The sequence below is a fragment of the Gopherus evgoodei genome, chromosome 3 (assembly GCF_007399415.2).
Source record: "Gopherus evgoodei ecotype Sinaloan lineage chromosome 3, rGopEvg1_v1.p, whole genome shotgun sequence".
Taxonomy (NCBI): Eukaryota; Metazoa; Chordata; order Testudines; family Testudinidae; genus Gopherus; species Gopherus evgoodei.
The window spans coordinates 92,412,964-92,432,415 of NC_044324.1; the positions used below are offsets into that span (position 1 = coordinate 92,412,964).

General features: G+C 41.0%; 1 protein-coding gene across 1 annotated transcript in view; it reads right to left on the minus strand.

Annotated features, from left to right (window-relative positions):
- SEC63 (SEC63 homolog, protein translocation regulator) overlaps window positions 1–19,452 on the minus strand; it is a 111,128-nt gene that overhangs the window by 70,208 nt on the left and 21,468 nt on the right. The window contains exons 2-4 of the mRNA XM_030556062.1: window positions 17,301–17,400; window positions 16,232–16,346; window positions 5,217–5,329 (exon numbers count right to left, since the gene is read on the minus strand). Coding sequence (XP_030411922.1) covers window positions 5,217–5,329; window positions 16,232–16,346; window positions 17,301–17,400 — 328 coding nt within the window. The remainder of the gene's footprint in view (window positions 1–5,216; window positions 5,330–16,231; window positions 16,347–17,300; window positions 17,401–19,452) is intronic.

The following is a 19,452-nucleotide window of genomic DNA, read 5'->3' on the forward strand; positions in this document are numbered from 1 at the left end:
AAGTAACTTGCACTAGACAATGAAAATAGGAGAGAGAAGGGCAGGAGGACTGGTTCAGTAATAGATTTCATCATGCAGCTCTCGACCATCCCATCAAAACTGCTGCTTGGAAACTGATGTCACAGACTGAGCTGATGTATAACAAGGTATCCGACTCCTATTCTGTTATGACAGTTTGCTAACAGCCATTTTGGAAGAAGGCAATCATTGCCTCCTTGAGGCTGCATCTGCTATTGTTGCAGAGACAGGGACCACTTTTGGAGATGAAGTGACAGGTAGGAAGCTCTCCTTAGAATAGAGGATATGGACCGAGACGTGCCCAAGGACATGGCAGCAACCTTCGTGGTAATCTTTTCCAGTGTCATCAGTCCTGTCACTGAAGAGGCCCACGCCTGTGAAAGGAAGGTCTTTAATATTTTCCTGGGATTCTGGAGGCTTGCAGATCTTAACCTGAGGCACCTTCTTAAATTGTTCTGCCCAGGCACCTAGTCTGCATTCTTCCCTTTCTGAAGGGGCAGAGTGAGAAGCTTTGTTACCTCTGGCTGCTTCCTCTGCTGTGGAACCATCATGGTATTAGCTCCAGGGTGTTGGAGTAGAAACTGATGCTTCTCACTTGGCACAAGGCACATCCTGTGAGCTCCCCTGGGTGCTAGTAGAAAGGAAAAAAGAGAGAGCAAAATATCCTTGATCAGATGTAGGACACCTGAAATGATAGGGATGGCCTGCTTCTCTTTAGTTTGTAGCTGGAAAAATATCAAAGAAGGGATCAGGTTACTCCAGTGCCAACACATCCACTTGATACTGGAAGGTATTAGCCATTCTCTCCAAAAGCAATTGGAATTGCCTCTGATTATCAGGTGGAGAAAATTATGAGGTGTTAGTCCTGATCCTGATCCTCCAGCGAGATACCATTCGTACATTCTTTGACAGGAGCTTTGTACCATCCGTCAGAGTGGGGGGTCTCATCCCACTCACACGATAAAAGCAATTCCTCTTGTGGATCCAATGGGGCTGAATTTGGCAGCAACTGAAAAATGAACATCAGTGGAGGCAGGGGCGTCAAGCAAAGAAAGGGTGCTAGAGTTCATCACCAGGTTAGGCTTGGCAACTTCCAGCAGGGAGTTCTGATTGCGTGGCCAAAAGAGGAGCTGGAGAAGGTCCTGAACGAGAGCCCTTCAGAGACTTTTGTATTTAGGGAAAGAAAGGTGACTGGGGTCTATCGAACAAGGTAGTGGGCCTTCCAGGTTCAATTTCAAAGGGATCCCATATTCCTCAGGACATTCTGGACGGAAACCAAAGTCAGTAACTGTCAAGTCAAACTGCATACAGAGGCATAGCCTCGATGGAAGACCCCTCCTCAGGCACGGAAATATTGATGGCGTTACCAGGGTCTGCAAAAGTGAATTATCCAGATTTATAAGTGACAATACATCTGGCTTCAAAGGAGCATTGAAGGCAGGTGACATTAATGCAGGTCAAGAATCTCTAAGGCCCTCACATTATCAGATGCAGGTAAGAGGAGGAATAATGATGATGATGATGATGCTTATGGCTGTCTAGTAAGGCCAAATGTTTCCTTTTCTTCTTTCTCTCACCATGAGGGATTGCAGGAGAGACCTGCAAAAGTGGAGCCAGAGCATAGACATCAGATGGTGCCCAAAAAATTGGTATCCAGTGAGTAGTCTGGGCATCATCCATGTGAGGTTTTTGATGCCACTTTTGGTTTAGCTGACTCAATAAGGAGAGTGGCACTGATCCCTGGATGAGAAATTGCATCCTGGGATGTACCTTACAGGACTTTGACATGGAGGCTGGTATAGTCCCTACCAGGAGACTTTCCAGAGTAATACACACAAGATCTCAGATATGAGCATCTGTCTCCAGAATTACTGAAGAGCAGGAAGTGCAGTTCTTGATGCACTTACAGGGTTCAGGATACACCAAACAGGCAGCTACATACACCATGCTATTCTATTCTACACTAACACAAACTATTCACAAATATTAAAAGAACTAGACTACAATAATCTCTCCTAAGGACACAAAGGTGCATTCCATTTAGTTTTCTATTACTTAGAAGAAGACTGGGGTAGCTGGAGGTGCACCTCCTTAAACAGAGCGAAGTGTTAACATCAACTCATGCAAAATCACTCATGCACCCCCAACAGCTACAGCTTTTCTAGGCAATTCCGCAGCTCAATGACAGGTTCCTCTGACCTGAAAAAAACTAATTTTAAAATAAAGTTGTGTGTGTTTGAAACTCATGTACATAAGTGACTTGTTTTAAAAAATAAGAGCCACATTAGGGTGCAGAGGTTCAGCTATATAAATACATCTGGAGACTCATCCATCTGAAACTCACATTGCACATAATTCAGCACAAAAACTATGTTACTGGTTGAGAAATTAAATGCACAAGTCAAGAATTTTAAGGTTATGGGTCCCACAGAACAATAACTCAGTCATGCTGCACAATTTATATTAAGACAAATACAAATTATGTATGTGCAAGAGATATGACAGTCATTCTGGAAAGCAGAACTATCTTGACATATGTTTAAATTCTCAGCTATAAAGTTCCATTAATTTGGTATCATACAGACACTGAGTCCAAGGAAGTTAATCCTAGCTGTCCAAACAATACCAGATAAACTGAGCAAAAACAAAAACAGACTCATTTTAAAAAGCAGTCACTCAAAATCCACAGCTTTGGCAACACATTGAATACAGATAAGGCAGGACATTTTATAAACCCCCTCTGCCAGACTACTCGCTGGACACCAATTTTTGGGGCACCATCTGGTATCTCTGCTCTGGCTCCACCATGAACATACTGTTACGTACTCTAGCTGTGCTTAATTTACAGATTTCAAACGGTGATTTGAAACAATGATTTCAAACAGGATATTACTGAATCTGTAACAAGCCACCTGGCTAGCAATTGTCAATTAGGCAGTTTACCATTGAAACAAGGGACAACTTTCCTCAAAACACCCTATTAAACAGTCTAGAATTTTGTCCAAAAAAAAAAAAAAAAATCATTTAACACAGAAAAGCATTTAACACAGAAAATTGTCTTCTACTCTATCCTATAACAAGTTCTTAACATGGGCTCATCACCTTAGCATCTGAGTGCATTCCAGTAGTGCATTAAACAACATGACTAACATCTGTCACGTGTTTGTTCTCTCATCCTTTCCCCCGAGAGGTAGAGGTGCATGTAATGGAGTGCTTGTTTCAATTTTTTGTTTTGTTTTAAATACACATGGTATATGCTTATATTAGAGAAATCAAGATCAAAGGAACATGCCTTGCACTTAGGGCAGAGGGTGAAGAGATTTGTGATGGTCTTTAGTTCCTGTGGGAGTTTATTCCATAGTTTTGGACTGGCCCCAGTAAAAGCTCTGTCTCCTGTTCTGCAACAAAACCTGCTCTAAGACCCACTTCTAATACACAATTCATCTTAAATGGTCATTTTACAGTATATAAGGATTTAGCGAGAGTCAGTTAAAAACTACTAGGGCAATTTGAGAAGGCCATTAAATCAAAGAAATAAGGCAGCATGAAATTCAAAGGTCTGGAGAACAAGCCAGGTAAGAAGACGCTGAGGGAATGTTCCAAAGGAAATGACTCATAGACTCAGACTCTAGGACTGGAAGGGACCTCGAGAGGTCATCGAGTCCAGTCCCCTGCCCTCATGGCAGGACCAAATACTGTCTAGACCATCCCTGATAGACATTTATCTAACCTACTCTTAAATATCTCCAGAGATGGAGATTCCACAACTTCCCTAGGCAATCTATTCCAGTGTTTAACTACCCTGACAGTTAGGAACTTTTTCCTAATGTCCAACCTAAATCTCCCTTGCTGCAGTTTAAGCCCATTGCTTCTTGTTCTATCATTGGAGGCTAAGGTGAACAAGTTTTCTCCCTCCTCCTGATGACACCCTTTTAGATACCTGAAAACTGCTATCAGGTCCCCTCTCAGTCTTCTCTTTTCCAAACTAAATAAACCCAATTCCTTCAGCCTTCCTTCATAGGTCATGTTCTCAAGACCTTTAATCATTCTTGTTGCTCTTCTCTGGACCCTCTCCAATTTCTCCACATCTTTCTTGAAATGCGGTGCCCAGAACTGGACACAATACTCCAGTTGAGGCCTAACCAGCGCAGAGTAAAGCGGAAGAATGACTTCTCGTGTCTTGTTTACAACACACCTGTTAATGCATCCCAGAATCATGTTTGCTTTTTTTGCAACAGTATCACACTGTTCACTCATATTAAGCTTGTGGTCCACTATGACCCCTAGATCTCTTTCTGCCATACTCCTTCCTAGACAGTCTCTTCCCATTCTTTATGTGTGAAACTGATTGTTCCTTCCTAAGTGGAGCACTTTGCATTTATCTTTATTGAACTTCATCCTGTTTACCTCAGACCATTTCTCCAATTTGTCCAGATCATTTTGAATTTTGACCCTGTCCTCCAGAGCAGTTGCAATCCCTCCCAGTTTGGTATCGTCCGCAAACTTAATAAGCGTACTTTCTATGCCAACATCTAAATCGTTGATGAAGATATTGAACAGAACCGGTCCCAAAACAGACCCCTGCGGAACCCCACTTGTTATACCTTTCCAGCAGGATTGGGAGCCATTAACAACTACTCTCTGAATACGGTTATCCAGCCAGTTATGCACCCACCTTATAGTAGCCCCATCTAAATGAGTCAGAGACCAAAATGAGATGTCTCCATTAGTGGATGAAAGCAGAAGAATTGAAACAAATCTTTCCCTTTAGTTGTATCTACCTTTATTACCAGATGAAAATGAACAGTACACTGATGCTTCAAAACCAAAACTCGGATATCAAATAATTAACCTTTTACGGCAATTTTGAAATTTAGTTTAAAGCAAGACAGTACTCATTTTGTTCAACACAATTTTAACTTTACATCATAGTTGATATGGTGATATACTTTCTACCTGAAGTCAAAGTTTAATCAAATTAGCATTTTAGAGTATATTGACAAATACTGCTAGAAACAATTCAGTTGGATATTAAATGAGTCAGTTGTCAGACTGAAAAGCAGCTGACTTTTATTATGTATTTAACTGAATTAGTCGATATCAAAGTCAGTCTCTGCTGATATCCTATGGTTATATTTTGATTTCCCTCCCACCTACCTACACCAAGCTCCTACTCTGCGAAACAGCCAGGAACTTACGCTGCATAAGCCTTTGCAATCCTCATGAACATAACTTCATCTCCTCCTTTATCTGGATGGTATTTCAGTGACAGCGCACGGTATTGTTTTTTAATTTCCAATACAGTTGCTCCCTTAAAAGAAAAACTTCATGTTAGTACTGTATTACCAAACACATTACACCAAAAAAGCCTATTCTACATGTTTCTCTTCGATTGCAGTATTTTTCTGAACCAATCAGCATAAGGATAGGGAGTTCTATTCAAACGGCTTTCATAAATATAGCAAAACATACATTCAAAGCATTTCCTTTTTTTAAAAAGCCAAATATTATTAAACCTGCAGAATTTAAACCCTGTGATGCAATTTAACACTAAAAATTTTTAGAAGACAGAGCTGGAAGGGGCTGTCTGAATGATCTTGTTCATCCATCAAAACAAAAAACAAAAAAAAGGATTTTCTTCAATTGATATAAATCTAACACTCAGCTGAACATATCTTGTGATCAAGAAACACTTATCTGCGCTTACCTCAAGATTTCCTGTCTCTGGATAATAAGTGCAACAGATCCACTACAATGGGTACCTCAGCTCGTTTGCAGCTTGGGTGCAGAACCAGACCTGTCAGTCACTGGAAAGAATGGAATGCCCCACCCCCCACTCCAAAATTCCCTCTAGTTCAGCTAGCTTCCATAGCACGGAACTAGTAGATTATCTTAACTATATTTTGAGGACAACGAACAGTATCTCCTGCCACAAAGCATGGTAAATTCCAGTTATGAAGACAAACTCAAATTTCTGGATGATTATTTTCATCTCTGTTCTGGATGATCCATTTCTTTCCACGGTGTGTCAGATCTGTGAACCTTACTATTCAAAGAAAAGTATAGTTTTCAGGTAAGTACTAATATATTTTCCAATTCTACTTCATGCTAAAGGTCCACAGACTCCTTACAAAGGGATTATCATAGCAGTAAACCTACAGGATGGGAAGCAGGATGATTCTTTACACACACACACACACACACACACACACACACACACACACACACTAGAGTTGCAAAGTCAAAACTTGGGGAAAATGAGCAGAAAAGTCCGATCACTAGAGCCCAAGATCCTGGAAGTAGAACCGAAGATTTCTGAGTCTTAGGATTCCTCTGTCAGCAAATATCGGCCAAATCCACTTGCAAAGTGCCCCATCTCCTTCTAGTGCTGGAGGCTGATGATCACTTACTATTGCTATCAGTTACTCCACCAGTTCTAGTAGCAGAGACCTGCGTGGTAGATCTAAAGATGACAACCCTACTGATAACCCATGTGGGTGTCAACATCATGACACGTGATTAAGTCAGTTTTTTCAGTTTGCTTTTTCAAAAACGTAGGAAATTGCATAAAACTACATTAAAAGAACATTACGGTTGGAAAGTTAAGTACTCAAAAGTTAGGAGGTGCCAGAATTAAGGTTACCTGTGCAATCAGCAGCACACAACATGGGTTTTCACTAAGTTAGATATTTCTGGGTGCAGGTGCCACTCTGCCAATCCAACCTCTGCTTGGCTTGGTTTTCATCTTCTCCATTAATGGGTAGAGCACATATCTATATCTAAGGTACTTTTATGGCACCTCCTTTATCAAAGTATCTGAGCACTTAATTTTTTAACGTATATATCCTCAACATCCCTGTGGGGTACAGAGCATAATTATCCCTATTTTACTGATGGGAAATTGAGGTACAGACAGGCTAAATTACTTGCTCAAAGTCACTTAGAGAAGGGAATTGAACTCCGGTCTCCAAGTCCTAAGCAAGTGCCCTAACACAATGGATAATCTGTCCGCTCTCACAAAGAAATAGGAAACCTTGCTCCACCCAGAACTGGAAATTTTCTTTCTGGAGTAGGGCTAATCATGTTCTTCCTGCTTATTTAAAAGCCTTCCCAGACATATTGATTGTCATGACTAGAGCATGTCTGTTATTCATGGAGGAAACCGTGCGCCACAATCTCACTGAATCATTATGTTTTAGCCGGTAGGTGCTATGCTATCTATTTCTGGTACTTACTTCCTGAACTGAAACAGGAAGATCCCCTTAAAAAACAAAATCTGATTCTCTTTATTTACCAGCGAGCAGAGAATATACAACCGGAGCTTGATCTCTGCCAATGGATGAGATACAGTAAGATGCAAAGGGGATGCCCAGAATTACTGTATAACATGAATTCTGGATCATTAAAGCATGCCGATGTGAGACATCAGAATTCCCAATAAAGTACAACAAGAACTGTATTTTTGTTTCTGTGACACCGCTTGTTTCCATTATAGCCATCTTCACCGTCTATTAACATTCTTCTGAGATAAGATCTTCTTGTACCCGACTGTATTCTTCCTCAACCCAGGTCTATGATCAACTTCCCTGGCACCATGTGTCTGTCTTGAATCCAAAACACTCCAAGAAACACATTATTTTGTGTATTTCCTTCAACTCTGCCACTGTACAGAACCTTGATGAGAACATTTTCCAGGAAAAGAAGCGAATTTCCTTCTTACCTAAAGCCAATATTATTGCCCACCACGATCCTGAAAGAGACCCTGGGAACACAGGTCAGGTCAAATGGTAATGACCAAAGTTGAGAAAAGAAAAATGACGCCATCCATCTGCAAAATGCAAGAACTGTTTGTGGGCTCGTAAAAAGGAAGATTTCCTTCTTACCTGTGAATTTCCTTTCTAATACTTATGGTCAACAGTCTTCTGTGGCGCATTCCCTTTCTCCCTGCTGCCTAGAGACAGAGCACAGAGGGATGGGCCAGCCTGGGGCCAGGACTGCCCATCCATGGAAAACCCCAGTACTATAGCTTCCCAAAACTAAAAAACACTAACTGAATCTACTAACAGAGATTTAGCAAACAGACAAACATTCCTCTATGCAAACATCTATTTTCCATTCTCATCTTGGAATACAGAGGAGATAGTCCAGCAGCCACTGTTGTCAACCTTGCTTTAAGGTCCATGCTTTTTCATTTTGTATGTCAAGATCATGCACTGGAATCTGCCTGATGACACTATCGCTTTTAAGCATGTTGAAAGACCAACATTTCACCCTACCCTCACCATACCTCTTGCATAATCAAGAAGATTACGCAAGAGGTGTGGTGAGGGTGGGATGAAATGGGGCATAAAAAAATCAAACCAGAAGAGTTCTAATATATGAAAAACATTTAATTTTTGCAATATCAATAATACATGTGTGAATAATAAGGGTATAAGAGGAGACTTGGGGGTATAGCACAGACTAATTTTCATTCAATACAGTAACCACTTTTTAATGTGAAAAATACTCAAATTAGAAATGTATTCAACAAATTACAATAATTTTAGCACAATTATTAGTGTCCTCTCATTCAAACTACAACTGATTGTCCCAATATGAATAATACATGTCACTTCTTGTCATTGCTGTTTTCATCTGCAGATGCTAATGCTGATTTTGTCAAGTCATTGCAACACACCACACCTCCATGGCATCCACAGAATATGGTACATGCTGGTTTGTTGCTGCTACAGCCAAATCTCCAATTTACAAGGCGAATCACCCTCACAAGAGCACTTTATTAACTTCAGAGTATCTGGGAGCAAGCACAAATTGTCTGGTACAGTTTTTTGAAAACAGACTTGGAACTGTCATCACATATCCATCTGTACTGCAGTGGAGCGTCTGGGGCCAAAGCACCTTTCCCACATATATGCCTGAAGATGTGCTCATTTTACATTTCTTATAAATGTTTCAGTTGGTGGTGATAAGGAACTGAGTTCTGGCCTTCACGTGGTACATGTGCCAGTTTTTGCTGCCCATTATACATTGATGTCACCATGGAGAGAGGCAGTATCCAACTCACAGAATTTTCAGCACAGTGCCTTTACTGGGAAAAAACAGGAAACTATTGTATCACAGCCTGAGAGTACATGGGCAGCTAACAGTCCTGGTACAATGTTCTGGTGTTCCTCTGAAGTGGCACAAATGTCTGTTATAGCTCTCTTTTCACTGGTCCATATTCACTAAAGACTGTTTAAGGCAATGGCGCAAGAGCAAGACAAACATCAGTATCATCTGATAATACGGATATTCCCACCAGTTTCTCTTTTGCAATCACAATTCGTTGTACAAGGATGTTGTCAGCTTCCTCATGTGAGGTGGCTGTATCTCCCCTGTTGATTGCCACACCTCACTGGTTTATTTCAACTGGGGTGTTGTCTCTACCTTTTATTATTAGCTTGCGCTTTAGTGTGTGTGTCACTGGTGAAACTTCTTGTCTTAAATGAGTTCTTTATAAATGATGTCAATCAATTGTTTCTGAATTTCAGTAACTATCAAGACAACTTTCTGTGGAGGTAACTGTGTACTTCTACTGAACTGACGCACTCTGCTTGCTTCAGTAGCTCTGCTAGATCTTGTGCCACTCTGCGCTGAAGTTTTTGTACCTGTCAAAGACAAGGTATAGATCACCTGCTGCTAGCTAGTGTTCAATATAGACTCAAATTGGTCACAGAGTCCTTGATGACACTACTTACAAACACCTGTACTACCCAAAGAATTGCAGAACCACTAATGACTGTGCAGGTACCTTCTTGTGAATATGTTTTATTGACTCCCCTTGTCTACAGCTGCTTCTTTAGGTAGACTTAGCCATGGCAATCTTCAGGTCACCAAAGTCAGTGAATATTGGTAAAAGATTCAAATCTTATGACAAAAATATTATTGATGTCAAGCCCTTGTGAACTTGCTTCTAAGTCTATCACTCTTTAATAGATAAGGTTAGCATCAAATATCTTTGCTGGACTGACCTGTACATGCTTTGTCACTACTAGTGTCTACAATCCTTGGTATTGTATCATAGAACCATATGGGACAGCTACACTCAAATGCCTGCATTTCACGAATTCCAAGTGTGTTCATTTACACTGAGTGATGGTGATGCCACTCTACCATGGACAATGTTTAGCATTGCCTCTGGGTGTTTAGAACAGCTCAAGCTTCTTACTGATGGCTTCTCTGTTCATTGCAGCAATCCTTAACTTCAATTCTTCTTTGAGGATCTCTTGTACTTGGGCCTTGTGTACTATATTTTCATTACACTCTGGTTTCAGAGTGATCCCAGTGAAGCAACCATGCCTTTTGTCTAGATTCAGGGGGAGGAGGGGGCATGCCAGCATGCTATACTGCTAATACAGAATTAATTAGCTAGGAGGTACATTTGTTATGTTCCTTATACAAAATATTAGTATGAAATTTAATTAAAAAATAATTGAAATTCAATTAAAGTGGTTTCACTGTCACCTGGCTTGTGAATCAGAAGGGGTTGTAATAAGTACTAATATTTCAAAATGCTCAACAGTGACAAGGTATCATCAGGTAGTGCCTTTGAATTTAGGATCTTGAAATTCAGAATGCACAAACCCCCCACACACACTATGGACACTGAAACAAGGTACTGCTAAAAATTTGCATTTGGCTCTCAGACACAGAGAACCAATTACTTCAATTCTGAAACTAGTTAATCTCTGGGGAAGTGGACCAGACCAGAAGACATGTAGGACATTATTAGAAAGAAAGCTCACAGGTAAGAAGGAAATGTTCTTTTCTCACCAGCCCCTCCTCCCTATGTCCTGCAGTGTGTACTGTTAGACGTACAAACCAGTACTCACCTTTAGGGTAGGAGGAGGATTCAAACTATATACATGGAAGACTGACCCCAGATTACTGCTGTGGCAGCACATTCTGAAGTTCCTTTCCCCTACCTCCCCCCCAAAAAAGCTATATTAAAAGAAGAAAGGACATTAACCATGATGACTATGTAGCTGCCTTTCAAATTTCTTCATATGAAGCACAAGACACTACTGCCCATTCTGAGGGTTCAACTACCTCCTGGGCAGAAATGTTACCTGGTGGATTCACTCCAGGTTTTTTGTTTTTTTTGCCTTTTGACTGACGAGTGATAAGATGAAGAAAGCTGTGGGTTTCTGATGAAATCTACCTCAAGTGCACAGAAACACAAATTCTCCTTACATCCAGTGTATGCCATTCAATCTCCTTTGAAAGAACAAGACTAGGAGGCAAAGCAGAGGCTGAAACAAGTCTCACCAGCTCTGACATCAGATACCCCTGCTGGAATCCACCATTTGAGGGACTAAGTGACTGACCTAAGAAGGGTGACTCTCCAATCCTGATTGGTTGGAATTTTATGCTACTCTGGTATGAGGAATTTTTGGAGCACTCTCATATAAAATCTGGCCCATTGGAAGGCGTCAACACATAAAATTAACATACTGAGGAATTGCGCCAGAGTTTTTAGTGATATCTGATGACACATGGTGAAGTAAGGAGAGGCTCTTTTGTCGTGTCTCCTCTGAAGTGAACACCTTTGTGTCCAGAAAGAGCAGCAAAAAATCCTGTGGCACCTTATAGACTAACAAACGTATTGGAACATGAGCTTTCATGGGTAAATACCCACTTCGTCAGATGCATGACTCTTTGCTGCTTTTACAGATCCAGACTAACATGGCTACCCCTCTGATACTTGTGTCCAGAATGACTTCTGAATGCAGAAGTTGCTGAGATGGTTGGAGATGAGTCACTATATTCACCAGAAAACCACAGTCTTGTAACAAGGTTAATCTCTTCTAGATCCCAAAAGGCATTTGAAAGGACAAGGACCAGATGATATGCTTTAAGTAAGGATGAATGTCTCCGCTCCACACCCGCTGTCAGGAGTCACGCCTGCAGCTGATCCAGTCTACCGGCAACCTATGAGCACAACTAACCTGTAGTAGGCAGCCTGACTGATGGGAAGTCTACTTGTTGCCAGCCTTGCTCCTCCTTATTCCAGCATCAGCCCCTGCATTTCTCCCATCCTGTCTTGCTCCAGGTAACCCATCTCTGAATCTCAGTTCCGTTCCTGACTTCTGTCTTCGGCTCTAATCCTCAACTCTGGCCTCTGACCTTGGAATTCTATTTCTAGCTACCGCCTCCTGCTCTACCCACCGGGCAAGACAGGCCACATCCCCATCTCTAACATCCACCAAGAACAACTGAGACCACCAAGATCTCTGTGAAGACTCGTGGGGTAATCACTTGTCCGAATGAGAGATCTCTCTATTGAAATGATCCCACTATAACAGAAATGTAGAAATTTTCAGCACTTCTCCCTAAATGGCATATGTAGGTAGATCTCCTTGAGGTCTAAGGCAATCAAGAAATCCCACGGTAACAGAGCCATGATGATAAACTTTAGTGTTTCCATCAATTTGTTGAGGGACTTGAGCTGTATTATGGCTCATGTCCCGCATCCTTCTTTGGGAACATACAGAATATTGAGTATACTCCACCAAAATCTCTCACACTGGTACCAGCTCTATAGCTCCACTGCAGAGAAGGAAAACGCCCACCCAAGCCTTGATTACTTCTTCAAATACCAGGTGCAGTGGAACACATTTCTCTCTTTGCTTTAGTTTGAAAATATTTCTAAGTGGTTTTCTTGGATTACTCTGGAATTGGTAGCTCTTCATAAGTCTCAGGCAGCATTTTCAGGGTGGTGAGCACCTTCCATAACAAATGATTAAATACCTGCGGAGGGAAAGCCTCTCTTTCAAGTCCTCCTCTAATTCTGCCCATCCTCCAAAGAGGAGAAAGAATTTCACATCTGCCTCTCATTCTCTGATCTCTTCGCTTTTTTAATCTTATGAACCTTAAAATTTTCTCTCTTTTTTTAAAATATACTGGGGATGAGCTAGAGGAGGAAGAGTCCCTCTTCTTTGATTTTCCCTTTTATGTAAGTGCCACAGTCCCTGCAAGTACACCTTTCTCATTGCTTGTAATGGGCAACTCAAGGCTAAAGTCTGAACTGAGCAGCATTTTGAACCTGCAGATTTTTTGTTTAATTTTTATTTTCTTGCCTTTTCTGGTGAATGTAGCCACAGGTTTCCACCTTGAGGTCCCATTCAGGCCACAATAAATTTTTTGGGTTGCGGGCAGGCTGGCTAAGGCAACGTCACATTTCACCCCTGTTCCAAAGTGTTCTGCCATCTCCCGAGTAGAGATAGATGGGTTCGGTAGGGGGGCAGATAGAAAAAATCCCTCCCTCCTTCCAAAGCTGTTTCCTTTGTCAGAAGATGCTCCATTGGCATGTAACCTGCCTGTCCACCTGGACTGAAGTGCGACCACTTCATTATTTCAAAGGGCAATACTGAGGTTGAGGGGGGTGGTAATTCCCATGGAGCTATTAGTGGGGAAAAAAATGAATTGTCACTTGCCCATCCCTCTCCCAACAGTCTGCACTGCAGACATGAGGAGTTTAAGCAGATGATCTGTTTATCACAGGCAGTTGCAGCTTTTCCCCACGGAAGGCTCTGGCCTAGGAGATCTGCCTGTGCTGCCTACTGCATACCAACTAGGGTGTGGGTCCACTCCATAGTCCAATTTCCTGGCTTGGCATAGATCTGGCCCTCATATCGGCTGAGCGGGTTAGGCCCCATGGCTGGAGGGCTACATAAGGACCTGGTCCACCCCTGCACCTTTGGGTTGCCCTTTGGTGTGGCTCTTGGATCCTCTTTGCAGCTAGACAATCTGGTCCTAATAGTCCTGAACAGGAAAACGACAGATTTGAGGGCATTTGTGACCCTCTCTTTCCCTACCTGCCACCGCCATGAAAGATGGGGAAAACAGATCTGTTCTGGCAGTAATACATCCTGCAGGACAGGGGCTGAGGCAAATCTGGTTCAGACACCCACAGCAAACAGAGAGCATTAAAATAAAAATAATAATAATTTAGGCATCTCCAATTAAAAGAAAAAATCAGAATGTGACTATGTCCTATCCTGATAAGCACTGTTATAAAGAGAAGACCAATAGGTCTACAGTCTGCCCAAAAATAGAGGAAAAGAACTCAGGGGTGCTCCACAGAGGGGTGGTCTTGGCCACAGGCTAACTGTCAATCTTTGTTCTGAATCCAGCCAGCAGAGAGAGGGGTGAATGCCTCACAGTACAGACTGTCTGAAAATGGAAATGCTTTGAAGTTGGACCTCCTTTAGGAACCTATTTAGATGTTTCAGACAGGACTCTGCTTTGTTTGTCCCTGATTTTCTCAGGCTAGAAATAGGATGGGGAACAGGTTGTAATACTCTGATCTGAAGTAGGTGATGGATGATTTCATTCATGTCATGACCTTTCCAGGATTGAGGAGGTTGGGAATGGGACAAAGCTGTTCCTGTAATTGTAGCACAGCTGCACTGGGTACTCCCTCTGGACAATATATAGTGACCTCATTTGGTCAAAGATATAGGTAACTCTTTTGCTCCCAAACGGAAAAAGCCTGGCATCAATTGGGGATCTAACACCAGCCAGCGCTGGTTGGGAGACCTGCATCTGAGGCAATGGAGGGCAGTTATTCACCCTGCACTTGTTTTAGCTTCCACATGCAAAGGGGTAAAACAGGAAGAAACACTTCACAGATCCCTTAAATTTGCCACATGACCTATATTCCTTTCTATAGTGTCTGGCAGGACTGCGAGTTGAATTTTCTGATGACTTTGAATACCCTGTTTTCCATAAGTTTCCCACTGTATCACTAAGATAGCTGGGAACTGATCTGCCAGAGCATCTGATCCCATGGATCAAAGTCCCATATACCTGCATGAAACAGATTCAAATCCCAATGTCTTTTTCACCCCAAAAGGAGAAGCCCTTAGGCTGTGGGATTTTTATGTTGAGGGGAACCAAACGTGCAACACTGTCTCACCATATTTGCATTGCTTCTGAAATCCTGTGGAGACTCTTCAGTGTCAGATCACAGTTCATATTTATTTTTGTTATTCTCATGCCACTTGAGAAAGTGTGCGCTCAAAGGAGAGGTCTGACTTGAAAGCTTGCCTGCATCTGGCTGCCTGTGAAGGGCCTGGATAGTTACTCCACTCTTTCTAGTGAAAATCTCCCCCCACTTAGAAACAAGGAGTCCCTGACCACCAGGGAAAATTGCAACATTTTTCCTTCAACAGCAATACCAGGCAGACACTGCAGGGGTTCCATCTCATTGCCATGGGCAGTGAGAAGGAACTGAGGGATGATTGGATCTACACCACTCTTTATGCCCTCAGGTGTGTGTGTGTGGTGGGGGGGGGTACACAAGGACATCTAAAATGCAGGTGAGGCACAGTGGTCAAAAAATCTGAATTCTGCATGCATGGGGCATATGCACACCACAAGTGGAATCCATGTAGACGATTACTCAAAGATTTACTGGAAGGAACTTTAGCAGGCAGCGCGTTCCCCTGCTGCCAGTGATTGACGTGTCTGGTTCTGCCCCCGAACCACAAACTGGCTGAAGTACCCATTGTAACAGTTCTGTGTAGCTTTGAACAAAGAAGGAAGTGCCTCAAGAGCAGTCTTCCGTAAATGGCACAATTTACCTTACATTAAGAAGAAAGAGACTAGAACACAACAGGCAGATGTGAACCATATGAAGTAGGGACTGTTTATACAGCTTACCCAGCCTGCACCACCAAAACTGCTCCACAATTTTAAGGTGCATAAAGGGCTTTTGTGCAATATTGCACCTCCGATTAACTTCTCTTGGTAGGTCTACTATGTTGTCAATATGCATGACTGCCCACAGCCCATAACAATATTATCTCCAGCACAGTCCACATAAGTCTGGTCTTTGCTCTGAAATTTTTTCAGACAACGCTTAGCATGATCACGTGAGTCATTCAAAAAAGATGAAAACTGAAATCGTCATCTCAATATACTGTATAAGGGCATCAGAGACTTGAAGGGACTTTGGTATTATAGTTACAAATTAAAAATTAAGCTAATGCAGCATCACTATTCTGCAATACACACTAGCAATGTTCACTGCATCTTGAGATATGCTTTCAACCCTCACAGAGGCCCTCACTAGTATTTCCTCCGGCTTAATTTTACATATAAAGCAAGTCCTAAGTATGACATATTAAAGTAATGTGCATTACCCAACAAGGGCACTATTACTTACTGGGTCCAAATGTAAGACTTCATAAGGGTTGTATTCTTGATATTCTCTGTCTGTTTTGGAAACTTTGTATGCAAGAAACAGGAACAGCGCCCATCCAGCAAGAAGAATTGCTTTCCTATTTGGAAAGAATATGAAGGGTAAAATAAAATACACACAATCATCTTTACGTCTAACATAACACTGTACAAGTAATTTGTGAAGCTAATTTATATATAATTAAATTTAAGAATCCTACATTAAATAATGAGATCCAAAAAAAAAAAAAAAAAACCATTTTAGAACAAATACTCTTGGCTGTAGACACTAATGGGTCTGCTGAATGACTGGGCTTTTTTATTGCTGTTTACATAGACGGGCAAAACAGTGACAGTTTCTCCACTTCCACACCCTTCTGCTCCCACACATCAAAAAATCTCCCCCAAAAAACAGCAAAGATTAACAAACAAGAAAGTCTCTCTGTTCCTCATTTACATAGAATATTTTGCACCAATAATGAATGCAAGTTCTGCTTTAAAAAAAAAAAAAAGCAAAATACAGAAAAAAAGGAATAAAACTGAACAGCTGGGAAGTGAAGGGGAGGAGAGAGGAGGAAATGTGAGAAAGAGTAACAAACAGCGGGGGATAAGAACACAGGCATTACATTTAAGCGAGCAAAACATTTGAACATCTTTCTATGTATTGTATTAACTGAATGACATCAATAGCATTGCTAATTTGAGGGAAGGGACAACAGAATTCTGCTCCATTATTGATAAGATCCAGGTCAAATTGTTGATTACTGTTGAGGTCTACTAGGTTAACTGAACAGGAATTTAAGAAGCTGTGACATGAGTAGCTTCTCTCTGAATTTCAAGCCCTATTAGATATTAAGCATTAACAACTTTTCATTATGCAATTGTAGCAGATTCCAATAGTGCCTTTCTTTAAAAAGTTATGAAAGCTATTACTTTATTATAGAACTAGTTCCAGTTGCTTTAATTAAAACTTCAAATTTATGTAAAAAAATAAAATAAAATACAAACTACAGTAGTAATTTAAATGAGAAGTTACCCAAACAAAAAATACCTACTTTACTGAAGGAATTATGTTTTGTTGTGGTTTTAATAGTCGCAAACGATACCACAGACATCTTCCATATACTTTTCTTATATTTTTTAATCGAATTTGCTCTGAAAAAAAAAAAGCTAGTTAAAATTTAAACAGAATTTACGTCAAATGCAAAGTGACAAGTGAGCTACGTTATCTTGGAGTTTGCAGTGCAATTCCAGTTTGAGACTTGAAAGAGCTTCATAATCAAAAAAGCAGTGAGTGAATTATATATTTGTTTCCTCAGCATTTAAATGGTACCAAATTTGTAAGTAAGAAAGAGTTTAACTTGGATTGTTGCTACGCTACCTACTACAGGAACCAATTTTTTTTTCTTGTGCATCTTGAAACAAGAATCACTGCTGAAACAAAGTCAGGAGATGAAGCTTGTCTATTCCATGCCCTATAAGTCTCACATTTACAGTTTTAAAGCTAGTCTACTCAGGCAAATGGTCTCCCCCTCTGATATCAGCTGCAGTATGGGGGGCAGAAAAAGAAGATTACATATGAAATGGATCTTGGAATACAACTGGGGAGTGAGAGTTGGGGATGGTTTTTGAGTGAAGCACTGGAAGAACTAAAAACCTTCAAATACTGTTACTCTCTTCCTCTTTGTAACACTTACTTTGTGTGTCTGATTTTTAGTTAGACTGTAGCTCTTTGCGGGCAGAGACCGTACCTACCTATATGTAGAACCCTGCATGGATGCAACATTTGTATCCGCATCTGATCCGCAAACATGTTCTGTGATTATAAAGCAGATCTCTGCAGATTTGCAGAAATCTGCCTATATACCTGCAGAGCATCTAATATGAGGTTCCAGTTGACAGGATGTTTGGCAAATGTCATAATAAATAGCAAAGAACTAGGAGGCTAGCTTCCCCAAACATTTCAGAGTGGGTGGGGCAAACCAATGGTACAAATATTTCCCCAAGAGTGGGAGCAATCTGTCTATATTAAAAGAGCTTTAATTATATTTTGGTATTACCTGGGATCAAGCTAGTGGTGTGAGATAGGTTTCAGGAAAGGCAGTACACTGTGATGGAAAGTGAAGACAGTTTATGGAACCCCATAATGGCTTTGCTGGGAAGAGAATCCCACCCATTGTGAGAAGCTGTATATAGCTGTAAAGACCTTTTATAGCATTAATTTTATATTATAAATGGGCTTCTTGATTAGTTTTAAAGTAACTTTTCTCTATCATGATGTAGATTTCACAAGAAACAAACTGCTTAATCTGCAAGAACAAGAACATCTGTCTATATTTAGATTAGCAGAGAAAAAAGTGGAGATGATGAAATTTGTCATGTTTTAATTTATATTAATTTATCAGCAAAAATAAAACTGAGTGACAGGTTTTGTTAAGCTAGAGTTTTTCCTATTAGTAATTTTTATAGGGGTTCCTTTTGAATTTTCCCTAAACTACTGACACAGTATCATCTTAAGACCTTTCACCCAAATAAGACCATGTCAGCCTCCTCAAAAGAGGTTTTACGTGTCTGGATTTCTCATTTTTGCAGGGTCACAGACCAAGAGTCACTGTGATAGGCAAAATATGTGTTTTTAATTTCTAGCTTAGAGGGACTTTTCCAACATTGATGCTTGTTAACAATGGCCTCATATCTGACTGACTCAAAGACCTTGGATGGAACAAGAAAAATTCATCAATCATACGAATCAAAGGTAACACTGAGAATCTTTGCCTTTTGATCAACAAGAAAACTGAGGGAAGACTTAAGTTCCAGAATTTCCAAGGGTGATTTCCTCGGGGAGAGGAAGTCTCAACAGCCACAAGTCATTCCAGCCTCTGACCAGTCTCTCCCTACACCAGAGGCAGCCCACTAGTGGGAAACATTGTGCCAGCAGAACATCACTGTATGACTCCTTAACTGCCATTCCAACTCCTACTCTACAAGTGTCCAGCAGGCTGCATGCAAACATTGAAAAGTTCATGAACCCCTTGTGAACACAAATATCTTATCTTTCCAGTTTCCATATTTTACCCTGGGTTGTTTTATTTATTTATTTATTTATTAACCCGGAGATGTCCCAGCCTTTTTTTTTTTTTTAGGGGTGAAAGTAAGTGTAGCTGTGTGCATGCATGTGGTATGAGTATCCATAAAACAAACCCAGGG